This window comes from Filobasidium floriforme, assembly GCF_021052385.1.
Source record: "Filobasidium floriforme strain CBS 6241 chromosome Unknown HD553scaffold_10, whole genome shotgun sequence".
NCBI lineage: Eukaryota > Fungi > Basidiomycota > Tremellomycetes > Filobasidiales > Filobasidiaceae > Filobasidium > Filobasidium floriforme.
This window is the reverse complement of record NW_025763631.1, coordinates 903,217-916,036: the sequence shown is the minus strand read 5'-3', so window position 1 is coordinate 916,036 and position 12,820 is coordinate 903,217. Positions and strand designations below refer to the sequence as shown.

The window sequence follows — 12,820 nt, the reverse complement described above, 5'->3', positions numbered from 1 at the left end:
ACGTCTCCCTTTTGACTGAGATCCACAAAACATCTCCTTTTCCACTCGTAGATATCTGCGCTTTCCGCTGACTGCAAAATATATAGATTTCTTTTCTCAACAAACGACCTCAGGTCTATCACGTTGAAAAGATGGTTAGGATATCTGGTGGAAAGTGACCGGCGCAAAGGAGTACTCTACGAGCAGGGCACCTCTCGAACGAACTGAAAGCAGGGATCGAAGTAATCAGCAGCCCACCCACTTTTCAAGTACGATCTCCAGTTCTTCATCCACCTCCTCATTTAGGTCCTCCTTTTCGTTCTCCTGAATCCAGCAGCACACAAGAGCAAACCGCAAGAAGAGAGCGAGAGCATACATGGTGGGTTTTGTTTCGTTTGTTTGTTTGTTTCGTTTGTTGTATAGCCTGTGAGCTTCGAGCAGCTTGGCGCTCGATGTGAAGGACGACGGGATCAAGGAGCTCGAGAGTATATGTAACGTACATCGTCATCGTATTTCCTGCAGTACATTTCGAATCCACACTCGACGCAAACGAAGACCCCGACCCTACGACTCGACAACAACTCCCACTCCACAAACCAATCGGGATCGATGATATTACTATAGGGTATCGCCCGAACCTCCGCTTGTACTTCACTCTTTATCGAGCTGTCCGGCGAGGTGCAAACCCATGGCGATGTGTGAGAGGCGAGCGTCCAGTACGAACCCCTTTTCCGAATAGTCTATTCGAAAAACCGACCCGCAAACACAGGTCTCGTCAGCTCGTCACGTGGGACGCTACAGAACCCCGAACCTCAACCTCAATCACAACCTCACCTTCCAAGGTCTTCCACAAATCCTTGATCTCGACGATCCTCTTGACGATAAACTCCCCTTCGTCCAACTTGGCCTCTGGCTCCGGATCGTCCTCTGTCAATTGAACGTCGACGATGACGAGCTTCATATTAGCGCTCGTAAGGCCTGGGTCGGAGACCTGTCGTTAGGTTGCCGTTCGTCGTGGTGTGGTGTGGATGATGAGAACAAGGGGAACGTAGGATGACGTGGGGAGATCCGAAAGGGTTACCAAGGAACAAAAAAAAGGGGGGGGGGGCAGAAATGCGATCACATATAATCAGCTCGGGGAATGAATTTAGCTGTATAGAAGGAAGAAGGAAGAAGGAAACACGGAACAGGATGGGAGACTTACCAGGATCGGCGTGACAGTCCTCACAGTCGCCTTCCCCCCGCCCTTATCCCCGCCCCCATACCCAGTCTCTTCGTACAACTCTCGTAAAGCTGCCGTCCTATCATTGTCAAGATCAACGTGAGCGTCGAGTCAACTCAAGCAAATGAGGTACGGCTGAAAAAGAAGAGAGAGAGAGAGAGAGAGAGAGAATGGGACAAAGGCTTACTCGGCGGATTCTCCTTCATCGACCAATCCCGCGGGAAGCTCTGTTGGAACGCAACGTATTCCATCCAGAAAAGTCAATGAAATTGTTAATAACAAAGATTGACATCGAGTAACGAAGAAGTAGTAGAGATGTTGTATTCGTAGTTGCACTGGACTTACCGATGATGTATTTCTCGATAGGCGGCCTGTACTGTTCGATGATCACCGTCGATAACGGTTTCTTCGGGTGTGCGATGAGCGCTACGATAGCTACCGCTATTACGACGAACAAGATCGATATCATTTCAATCGTATATGTTTTATCAGTCAGAACTTCTTCGAGGACGATAGATAGAGGATGGACAGAGGATAGGAGGAGGGCAAAAAGGAGAAGCAAAAGCTTACCGTCGATCTCTCCTTTCCTAGTCGACCTATCGGCGGCTTCCCAGACTCGCTGCAATGGATCCACCATGTACGTCAGCACCACAGGACGGGACGCCGTGAATTTGCGTGCAGAGACTCGGAGCGGACCTTCCTTCCCGTCTGATCCTCCCAATTGATCTTTCTCAGCTTGACCCACTTCATCCCATCCCCGGGAACGTCGATGCTCTCGATGACCCTGGGTTCTTGTTGCTTTTCAGGGGACATGATGGTGACGGAAGGCGAAAAATAACGTGCGTTGCGAGGTGCGATGGATCGTGTGGTGCGTCTCAAGATGGTTCTCGCCAACATTCGACGAGTGCGCAGTAGATGTAAGAGGAATCGTGGTCGAGGGTAGGAGGAGGAGTACGAGGTCGATCGATCGATGTCGATTATGCTGTCGTCATCATCAATTCGATGCGATCACAGAGCTTGGACTTGTCGTTGACTTCATCACGCATGGTTCAAGCATCATCTAACTGCGTACATCCACACAACCCATTCTCTCTTTTTTTCGCCATCACCTACAACATTTCATATACACCCCCAAACGCCCTTCAGTTACTGAGCGATCCCCACGATGACCAGCTTGACAGCGTTATCGCTGTTCTGGTAGACCAGGATCTGGTTCTGGCCCGAAGGCGTCTGCGCAGCCGAGAACGCGCCAGATCCACCGAGGGTGAGCGTGCCATCAGCGGCCTGCCGTATCAAGCACACATGCGAATGTTGATCTCGTGGTCAGCGAATGTCCCGTTCCCAAGACTGTACTTTTCGCACAAAGGTGGGACTCACAAAGACGAACTCCGAACCTTTCGTCACCTCCGCCCCGCAAGAGAACAACTTGGTCGTCCCATCGACCGCACAGGGTCCCTTGCTCGTCGTCAACGTATAACTCCCACCTTCCACCGCTTTGAGGGTGTATCCAGCCGGAGTACCCGAAGCGTACCATTTACCTATAACCACAAACCCCCACATGATACCAAGTCCGTGTTGTTGTCGATAACCAAGATCAAAAGTATAGTTCTCCGAATCAGCCTCTACTGTATGATTCATGCCTCTGCGTCTGCGGTTGACAGAGAAAAGGCCTCACCGGTCGAGGTCAAGTAATTCTTCTGCGCAACATAGTCGGTAGAGGGTCCCGCGTACAGGAACACCTTGCCTCCATCGACGATCTTGCCTCCACCGGGGGATCCTACGGGTTGTTCAGCGGGGATGGTGGTGTACTTGGCTGATAGATCATTGGGCTTTCGTTAGCACGTTTGTCCAAGGGCTCGGATGTCGATTGACGAGGACGGAGGAAGAGATGAGAATGGCTTACGGTAATACTTGATTCCCGTGCTCTACATCCCGTTGAAGCACACAAGGTGGTTCCCGTCAGCAAGTCCGCAAGTGCGGGATGACCTTGGTTCGAGGGGAAACCAGACTCACGGGACAAGTAGACTTGCTACCGACCAGAGGAGCCGGGACGAGATTCCCATCCGCGATCGAACCTTGCGAGACGTAATGATACCTACAACACCCCACCCCTCTTACTTAGTCTCGTTCCTTACCTGGCGCAAGAACCCCAAAAAAAAAACCCAAAATCGCACTCACCAGACCTCCTCAAAGACGCTCCCATCACAGTTCACATTCACCCCACCTCCATGCTGTTTCTCCAAAGCCCCCTGGACCTGCTCCAACGTATAAGTCTGCGTCAAGCTCGGCAAGATGCCCGCACTAGCGAGGGTCTCGTAAGTGAGGAGGGTCTTGTGCGTAGCGACGGTCTTGCGGAAGTAGGAGACGGCGTCTTGTTGCGGTTGGAACTGGGAAAAATGATGAAATACGGTCTGTCAGTACCGGTACGAGCTGACTGTTATGGGAAACATGGGCAAGAATTGGATTTGAAGCTCACGTTATTGAAACACTTCGGCTCCAGTGTTGAAAGGCAAGTCCCCTATCCGGTTTGTATAGCCAGATATCAGCTTCGCGCCTTGGCTCTTCAACATAACTGCACAGCAATACAGCCAAAACTGAATCGGACTCACGTGCTTGTTGAATTCATGTTCCCAGAAACTCTCATCGTCCCCGGTATTGCTCTTCCACAAGGCGTTCATGTACCCCAAGAGTTCTTGATCTCCGGAAGCTTCGATGACGGCCTGTTGGCATCACATGACAGTACAGCCCCGATATCGTCGTCATCGCCGATACATCGATATGTAGAAAATGGTCAAGAGGAGAAGAGAAAGATCAGCGAGACCGGACCACATGGATACGTGAAAGACGGCGCGAAACGATCAAACCGAGATGCAAAGGAAAAGGGACGTACAGTGACGTTCTGCAACTCTCGAGCGGGATCACAGTAAGACTCGTAAGACCCATCGCAGTTATCTACCGCCATCAAAGGCAAGGCAAGGTAACGAATGAGGATCAGCTCCAAATTCGATCAATTCAGTTATGAATTCCGGGCTTGTCTTTTGGACAGCGTAGAGGGAGGGGACGCTTACCAGGCCAAAGTCCTGCTCATACCAAAAAACAACGCATCAGCCTTCACAATTCTAAGATCCTAAAACATCTCTCGGTCGAAAAGCGCATGACTGACCGTGCACAGTCCAAGTCGTATTCGGGCCCACACTATCCTTGCCCGTATTCCAAAACTCGGTCAAGAGCAAATGTCCACCCGGACTTTCCGTGCAACAGGTATCAACGCCGGTCGAAGCCGCGCTGGAACAGGAGAGGGGGAACGAGTCGAGTGATTGGGCGGAGCAGACTGTGAGACCTGTCGCTGCGGGGTTAGGGGTGGAGGAAGTCGAGGTCGAGGTGGCGATGGTTGACGAGGCTGAAGTGACCGGGGTCGAGATTGCGGTGGTAGGGACGGCGGTGGAAGAGGTGATGGCGGTCGTGCTGGCCTGAGCGGAGGATTGAGCGACAGTGGTCGAGGTCTTGGTAGGCTATCACGTATGAACAGAAACGCCTGGTGTGAGCCACAATCGTCCTGGCTGAAACGTCCGTTACGCAATTCACAAGCCATCATATCGGCGCCCCGTCAACACTCACGATAACTGCCGTCGTACTCGTACTGGTCACCGGCGCCTGTCCATAGCCCGGAGGATACTGGCCCCCATGCGTGAGTCTGTACAAGAACAACTCCAACGCCGACCAGATGTGACCGATCGTCCTCGACTCTAGCTTGTGAGACGACTCGAGCTGAGCGGCGGCGTGGGGTGCGGCGTTGGCCAGACCGAGGACGAGGAGGACGGCGAAGAGGGAGAGAAAATGAGAGGAACGCATCGTGGTCAAGTGTATGATTTACGGCTGACTGGGCCAAAGTGCAATATCGTACAACTTTTCCCCTTTCTAGTCCAATCTCACTCTGGCTACCTATATACCCCAAGGGGACATCAACAACAAACGGCCAACGTTCATTACCACCGACCGGTCATAACCGACTCGCCCTCTCCAGGTCCGGCGCTAAGTGAAACGTTCGGGATGTCCTGCGATCTGCGATTGATTCCATTATCATGGTCACACGTGCAACCAATATGCCCATACGCTCGACGAAGAGTCGCAGGGACATTGTGATCTCGGCCGAGTCCAAGATCGACGATACCGTTCCTCATGCGCCGACAATATCGGAAGTGATTCGCCACAATCACCATCTCGACCGATTGGCACACGTTCGATAAGATCGTCTTAGCGCGCGCGTTACCTTCTTGATCGGCGATCTATTTCTCCAGGCTTCCGATAGACGAGCTGTTCGAAACAGGCAAATTGCTGAATAAAACTGGTAGGATGGGACTCATCACGATATCACGATAAACTGTTCACAAGATCGGCCGCCCGAAGGAAGTCGGATAGGAAATGCGCAATGCGCAATTACCAAGACAATGTATGAAGATGATAATTCTGCCAAACTCTCCTAAGACAGTGGACTGCGGTTTTGGGTATCTCAAGAGAGCTCCCTCTCGTACGTGATTGTGAGTGTCGCTCATGATCAATGTCGCTTACATAGTGCAACCTCACATGATACGTGGGGCGAGACTCAGTTCAGCCTCTTGACGCCAACTTGTGCCTTGTGGGTCCAAGGCGATGAACTTCGAGCTCATGTCTCTTGACGTTGGTGCAAGCATCGAGGTTGTCGAAGCTCGATGTTCGGGAAGAGCGACAGCGGAGAATATTGGCTGAACCGACATGTTTGGGCTGCTGAAACAGAGAATCGACCGCCAGAGAAGGCGACGGGGATCCTCCAAATCCTACAGCGGCTTGCGCACGAGACATCTAAGTACAATCTTGTTCGTAAAATTGATTGTAGCGATTAGGGTAGCGATGAGGAACTGGATCACCACTCCACTTTACTCCCGGACTGACTGATGTTTCTCTCGATCGACCGAAACACGACCCACCTGGATGAGATCAAACCAACCGTAGTGAACACTGCCTCTCCCGTCCTCACCCTCCCTCAGAAATCCTCTGTCTTCCTCAAAACGCTCCTGCCTCAAGTTTCCGGAGCAGGTAAGCATCCTCTACTCAGGACCAGCCCAAGCTACAGCTGCCTTCTTCTGTTCATTTGATAAAGCTTGGTTGTAAGAAGCAATAGCTTGACAGCTAGATATCTTGTCAGCTATTGCTCTGTAGCGGGTCTCGTGTGCCAAGCATGAGAATCATCGAGGACCTGAAACAGCTCGACGGAGACATGACGGAACCCTCTGAAAGGGCCAGTTTCTTAGGGCCCATCGCTCCTCTCCAAAACCTCCCTCGATGCACCATACAACTTGGCCGGGAACAACGCTGTGGAGAATCTCGGGTTTGGTCGATGTCGGTCGGCTCGACGGTACGAGCCGACCACAACATGTTCACACTTATACCCCACGTACTCCAGGAATTATGCATGTTCTACACCTTGGCCCTCTTGACCACCGGCTCTTCATCAGCTTCATCAGAGTCGCTTCCTAACGGATCCTTCCACATCAACGTCCCATTCAATTCCAACCCCTCCGTCTTGTCCTTATCCTTGTTCGCTGCCGGTTCCTCATTTTCCGACAACTCCCACTCGGGACTAGGCGCAGCTGGCCGAGCAGGGGTCGACTTGGTCGGATCGCGAGCGTCTTCCTCGACGTCGGACATTTCCCATTCCGGCGATGCTTCCGCAGGCGGTCTCGTTCGTTTCGGAGGGGTTGGTAGGACCTCGATCTCGCCGTCATCATCCGCGTCTTCGGCTCCGTCCACGTCGATCACTTGTCCATCTTGACCCATTTCCTCTCCCTCTACAGATCGTTTCCGCTTACTCCCCGTCTCCGCCTCGCCTATGACTCCCTCCTCAGCCTGCGCTCCATTCACGGTCGTCCCCGCTCTACCTTTCCCCTTGCCGTTCTTGGTAAAGAAGTCCGAAGTCTTCTTCTGATCCCTTTCCTTGGACGATCCAGCGCCAGGCCGAAAAGGTAGGTTGAACGCTTCCATCAGACGTCGCACCTTGACATCTCCCAATCCAGGGCAGAGGGATAGTTGTTCGGATGAAGCGTGTGCTAGCTTCTTGAACGACTATGACGAGCGGGATGACCATACAATATGAACCAATCATCAGCCAAACATTCGATACAGACCTTGGAACCTCGTATCCATTATGTTGTACTCACTCCGAAGTTCGTACTCAGCGTGATGACATCCGTCTTGTTGACCCCCTTGACGCTGGTCAACGCGTTCTGCAATTGACTAGGATAATCCTTCTGGACCCGTTCTTTCAACATGTCTGGCGGTTTGTGTTCAAAGGCTTTGTAGGTCATGATATAGTTGGCCGCTTCCTGTACACTAATAAGAGAGGAACACAAGGCAGCCGGAGGTTAGTGGAAGTGGTAAGGGGTGACGGGTTAGGCGGATACCGTGAATGCAGCCGGAAGGGAGTAGGGGAAAGAGGGGAAATGGTCTGACTCACTTCCAGGCGGTCATCACGGTCATATCGTTAATAAGGCAGATCTTGGTGATCTCACGTATCGGCTCTTGATGTTCGCTCTAGACCAAGCCAACCGAAGTTCTTGTCAGCGATGGCAGCAAGACTGCGTTCTAACGCGGTGGTTGATACTTACGATATCGCAGATGAGCAGTAACACCCTCAACAGGTACATCCCGCGCAGTCGTTCGATCCTATTATGCAGGTATTCTGGATGTAGTCTATGATATTTCAGACTGCTCAGATTGATACTCCGGACGATCAGTAATCGAGAGGCGTACAAATGGTCCGGCACGGAACTGACCTGAGGTATAACACACAGGTATTCTGACCGACCTGATAGTCGGGTACGATATCGCCGTATTCCCATCCGATACCCTTGATCCCGTTGAGGAGGGGGTTGCCTCGCTAGCCATCAGAACCCTTTTCGTTAGAATTCTTCCTAGAAAAGAGGTGAGGGTCGCTATCACCTCACCTGACAGGCATTGACGATGATCGAACGCTTATTCCCAGCTGGTACGTTGACCGGCTTGTTGACCGGCTTGCTAGGACCAGCTTCAGCCGATTCCGTCTCGCCAGGCGGGGTCTCTACAGGAAGATGAGCGTTTGAGGCGTTCCTGTGTGATGTACCTGTTGTAGGCGGAGCCGTTGGAGTGGTCTCTATCGAAGGAGATGGTCCGGGTGGTGGTGGAGGCATGTTCTTGAACACCTCTGATGCCGACGTGAATCCTGCAGCTGGTTCCGACATTTTCAGGGAGGAGCTGGTCGGACAGGGATATATCCAGAGCTCGGCTCTATCATGAGGTAGATGATATCCGCAGGGAATGTATTTAGGCAATCTAAAGCAGTCATGGAGACCATTTGACCAACATATCAACATGCATGACAAGCACATCCTCGAATTCGTCACTCTCTCTCGATCTCGATATCGGATGCAAATCTCACATCGCAACATGCAAACTTTGCAACTTGCATGTTTGCACAACATCCGAAATCGAGGCAAACAAGAAGGTATCTCTCCAATGTTGTGATCGTGACATTATTCATTACATTGTATGCCATGCATGTCACCATACGAGATCAGGGACGATCCAGTCTTATCTTTCACCTCACGCGGCCGACTCCGAAGGCAGAACTACATTCTCGCTTTTGGTCCGCTTGACGGTCCCCCTCTCCATATCCACATCGTCCTTCGGCCCGCTCTGCCGTTTCTCTCCTGCGACAGGGGACGAACACCCCCCTGGCGTCTTTTTCGTCTCCCACTGCTGCTTCCTCTCCATCTTTCTCCGTTGAGAATTAGACAGCTCCGTCGATCCATTGCCATTGCCATTCTTCTCTTTCTTTCCCTTGGGCGCCTTGCCGTTCTTCTGTTGCTTCCCCCCGCTCTCGGTCTCGCCGGACCCATCGATGTCGACGTCCTCCTTTTCTTCCTCCTTGAACAAGACCTCCATGGCGTCCGTGTACCCGGCTACCTTGTCAAAGGACCTCAGCGGCAAGGTCATCAGGTCGAAAGCTAGGGCGACTTTGGGGTTCGACCTGGTCGCATCGTCTTGCTCCGAGATCGGTACAGGCTGCACCCGAGGCAACTTTGGGTATCGTTGCGAAAAGTGGTTGAGTAGGACGTATTTCGCCTTCATCCTGCGACATGTAACGAAAATCATCATATCAGCAAGAGCCTCGAGACGCTGACCCGCCCACCCTAACTGACCGTCTTCCGATATCCACCGCCTGGCCGAACGTGCTGTGCCCCTTGATGACGGCCATCGCGGCATTTTCATCCTCCAAAGTAGCCTCGTGAATCAAAAGGGTAGCGCCCTGTCCAGCTTCCACCAAGCTATCGCACGGCATCGTATCTCCCGAGTATCTGTGCGTGCAAATAGACAGGGAATCAGCCCTGAGAGAACCCTAGGGATCTCGGAATGGAGCCGAGACTCACGCTATCTTCCAACCGGACCGGTGGGTGATGGCCAGACCGTATGCTCGACCGCGATGCTCGACCTCGGGAGCATGCAGGCATTCCAAATCCAGCTCCCTCAAACATTCGCGTGAACGTTGCACAGCACTGCGGGATACGTAAAGGATGCGATCAGAACTAGCCGTATATGATGTCGCACGACCAGGGCTCACATCTGTCTCGGACTCTTTCTTCTCGGCTTGCCCTCTGTCACACCTTCGAAACGCCCTTCAGCTCGTTCTGGCGAAGGCGTCCGGGAAGGCGATCGGGTGTCCGTCCGTATGCCATCGACGAGGTGGTAATTATCGATGTAACAAAGCTTGTTCGCCGGGTCGTCGAGGTGCATTCCGTTCTCGATCAGGTGCAGGGCGATGAAAGAGGGCGCGACGAGGTATAAAGTCTCCGTCGGGTTGTGCTGCAAATATGGTCGGGCACGTTGATCAGCTCGACGATATTTACCGCTATTTACATCAAGACCGGCGGAGCTCACCCTTATACGCTCTTCCAAGATCCGTCTTACGCCGAGATGATGATCCGCGTGCATATGGCTGATATACAAGATCTTCGTCTTGGACAGCATGTCGGTCCAAAGACTGCTCCCATAACGCCTTTTCAGTTGTCCGAGCGTGCCTTCCCCTGCATCGAGCAGGATATTACCAAAGTCTGGTATCTCGACGACTGTGGCCGACACTGCGAGGCAACATAGTAATGAGTCAGACCTCTTCGAATTGTATTTGGCTAGTCACCTCCAGCTCACCATTTCGGTATTTCGAAGGAATGGCACTGCCTGTTCCGAGTGGCGTGACGATCATCCCGTGATCGTCCCCAGCAGCCATATCTTCATCGACATCCATCGTCTTCGCCAGCGCATCCCGTACGAGCTGAGCATACTCTGGCATTTCCTGCAAAACCATCTCTTTGGCTCGTTCCAGCTCGTCCTTGGCGGGGTACCCAGGATCACCCTTCACAGCCGGTTCGACCACAGGCGGACTTGGAGGGAATATTCTGGTGGTATGGTACGGCTTGAGATCGATGAACGGCTCGATGGCAGGTCCATCGCTCTGGCCCAGATCTTCCACGCAGATCGGCTTGAAGAGCTTGTCATCCAATAGACCGAGCTTGAGTATATTCCTCGCACTAGATGAAAAGGTCACGCTATCTGTCCACCGGTCGATATTGGCCACCAGGTGCTGCAGGTCAAGAGACAAATTCATGTCAGCCCTAGTGCATCGTCATGTGCAAGCTGAAGTATTGATCTTGACTCACAGGAGTATCCTTTCCAAACGCCCTCGCCCACGCTTGGTATCGCTCGTCCCTCATCACCTCATCCGTGATCCGATGAACCACTAACCGAGCCTGCTTCTCGGGCTTGCCCGTACTTTCGATGCTCTGATACTCTTTGAACGCCGGATCGTCTAGCAGTCGCGGTAGATGGGCAGCCGTGATATCGACCATGATGAAAGCCTGTTCCAAACAATCACTTTGCGTTAGCCCCTCAAGCCTATCCGAACGAAGAAATAGAAACAGAGGCAAAGGGCATCAGACTCACCCCTCCATCCTGAGTTTCCCCCAAGACATCTTCTGATCGGATCACCTTCTTCCCTCCCGCCCCGTCGTCCACCTCGATGGAACCCCCCTGAATCAACTGGCCCCTGCTCGGTCCTTTGGGAACACCCAACGCTTCGGCCTTTTTGATATCAAACTTCCCTCTCACAGGTGGAGCTTGGAGGATGTATGCATATCGAAGGTCTGGGTCGGATATTCCTGCGGTAGAGCCAGCGGTGAAGGAGAAAGATGGGTGCGGGATGGGTTGAGGGATATGCATTCGAGCTGGGTGGAACTGTCTGATAGGTTTCGGAACGTGTCCGTCCGGTGTGGCCGAAGTCGAAGGCAACGGCGGGTTGATCACCTTCAGATTGGACATTGAACCTCCTCCGCTGGGTTTGGGATCGTTGGCTGGAGAAGTATCGTTGGTATTCGCCCCCTTGGCCTGTCCAGAAAGGTTCCCATCCTTCTTGAACATGTCCGCCAGGACTGTTCTTCTCCACCCTGCCAGCTGATCCGGCGACAAGCTGTCCAACTCGAGGTCGACGTCCCTCCATTCCCAATCTTGCTGCGGGGTGGGGAACGAAGGAGGTGCGGCGATCGATGAGAGGGGAATGGCACGGATTGATAGGTGGTTGGGGTGGTGGATCGGTTTTGAAGGGTCTTCAGGATGAGGTAACCAGTTGACCGAGAACTTTTCCCTGTCCAAAATGAACGTGAGATCCAGGCCCTACCCGAGCTTCATGTGCCGCCAACCTAGAACTCACCTCTGCACAAACGTTCTGCATGAAACCAAGTACTGCAACGCATCCTCCGGCCCAGCGATCTTGACGCCTGGTACTCCCGAATCCGCCGCCGACATCAGAACGCCAGGCAACCCAGCTCCAACCCCGCTACCGCTGTTGGTCAACAGGATGCCGTCCATCTTCTTGAATCCGACCCCTCGCTGGGTGCATGCTCGTTGAGTCCCTTCACCGCAGTTGATAAAGTACTTGTCCTGGTCAAACGTGACGACCAGGGAGAGGTCCGTGTCCGAGGACGGAGCGGTGATGACTTTGACATCCCAGAACATGTTGCAATTGTGATTGCTCGAGTTCGAGGCGTTGCGAAGCTGTTGCGAGCTTTGTAAAGACCAGTGGGCGATCGAGCAGATGAACGAGGAGTTGCAACGGTTCCGGGGGATCGCCCTGCTGATCAGGGAAAGAGGAGAAATAGCGAAGCCGAGCAGTGTTGACGGTCCGAACCAAAGAAGATATTCACGGTGCTCTGTGGTAAGTGATTCTTAGTAGAACGGGAACATGACAAGAGATCCACGAGATTCAGGTTAGATCGTCAATTTCGCTCGATCGTCCTGAAATCTACCGATCGACCTCCACCTTCGAAGGTTGACGAATCTTGCGGGATTATTGAGATGACATAATTTTTTGCAAAAGAAACATTCAGAAATTGCTCTCGTGGCAAAGTGGTTACTGCGTCTCCTTTACATTTCAATCCGCGAAATAATCGGAGTAGATCCCCTGTTCGAATCTGGGCGAGAGCTGATCTTTTTGTCTCCAATCGCGATATTTTCGGATCGATCAGAACCCTTTGCCCACCACCGTCGCTGGGTGTATTC

General features: G+C 52.5%; 4 protein-coding genes and 1 non-coding gene across 5 annotated transcripts; 1 reads left to right on the top strand and 4 right to left on the bottom strand.

Moving 5' to 3' along the window:
• Nucleotides 1-449: 449 nt before the first annotated feature.
• On the bottom strand, nt 450-2,134 carry HD553DRAFT_311154 (phosphoribosyl-ATP diphosphatase). The gene is made up of 7 exons (XM_046179931.1): nt 1,898-2,134; nt 1,772-1,820; nt 1,547-1,642; nt 1,389-1,428; nt 1,184-1,280; nt 814-970; nt 450-719 (listed from the first exon to the last, which is right to left on the bottom strand). Exons 1-7 carry the CDS (start codon nt 2,096-2,098, stop codon nt 631-633), a joined length of 729 nt encoding a protein of 242 aa, XP_046036983.1. The 5' UTR covers nt 2,099-2,134; the 3' UTR covers nt 450-630.
• An 89-nt stretch (nt 2,135-2,223) lies between these two features.
• On the bottom strand, nt 2,224-5,083 carry HD553DRAFT_311152 (ribonuclease T2-like protein). Its single transcript, XM_046179930.1, has 12 exons — nt 4,820-5,083; nt 4,365-4,713; nt 4,270-4,281; nt 4,092-4,153; nt 3,811-3,921; nt 3,678-3,719; nt 3,380-3,588; nt 3,215-3,296; nt 3,105-3,126; nt 2,877-3,014; nt 2,579-2,739; nt 2,224-2,485 (listed from the first exon to the last, which is right to left on the bottom strand). Exons 1-12 carry the CDS (start codon nt 5,051-5,053, stop codon nt 2,348-2,350), a joined length of 1,560 nt encoding a protein of 519 aa, XP_046036982.1. The 5' UTR covers nt 5,054-5,083; the 3' UTR covers nt 2,224-2,347.
• A 1,572-nt stretch (nt 5,084-6,655) lies between these two features.
• Nucleotides 6,656-8,545, bottom strand: HD553DRAFT_295932 (putative mating-type switching protein swi10; the record flags this gene model as incomplete). The annotated part of the gene is made up of 7 exons (XM_046178502.1): nt 8,182-8,545; nt 8,011-8,114; nt 7,843-7,942; nt 7,692-7,768; nt 7,396-7,567; nt 7,100-7,300; nt 6,656-6,811 (listed from the first exon to the last, which is right to left on the bottom strand). The coding sequence occupies exons 1-7, from the start codon at nt 8,452-8,454 to the stop codon at nt 6,656-6,658; spliced, it is 1,083 nt and encodes a 360-aa protein (XP_046036981.1). The 5' UTR covers nt 8,455-8,545.
• A 161-nt stretch (nt 8,546-8,706) lies between these two features.
• Nucleotides 8,707-12,492, bottom strand: HD553DRAFT_27633 (putative tRNA processing endoribonuclease). The gene is made up of 9 exons (XM_046177953.1): nt 11,973-12,492; nt 11,210-11,906; nt 10,927-11,124; nt 10,418-10,850; nt 10,151-10,350; nt 9,834-10,075; nt 9,643-9,768; nt 9,415-9,570; nt 8,707-9,344 (listed from the first exon to the last, which is right to left on the bottom strand). Exons 1-9 carry the CDS (start codon nt 12,275-12,277, stop codon nt 8,816-8,818), a joined length of 2,886 nt encoding a protein of 961 aa, XP_046036980.1. The 5' UTR covers nt 12,278-12,492; the 3' UTR covers nt 8,707-8,815.
• Nucleotides 12,493-12,653: 161 nt separating this feature from the next.
• On the top strand, nt 12,654-12,745 carry HD553DRAFT_t53. The gene has a single exon. It is a non-coding gene; the product is annotated as a tRNA-Val (tRNA).
• Nucleotides 12,746-12,820: the final 75 nt, after the last annotated feature.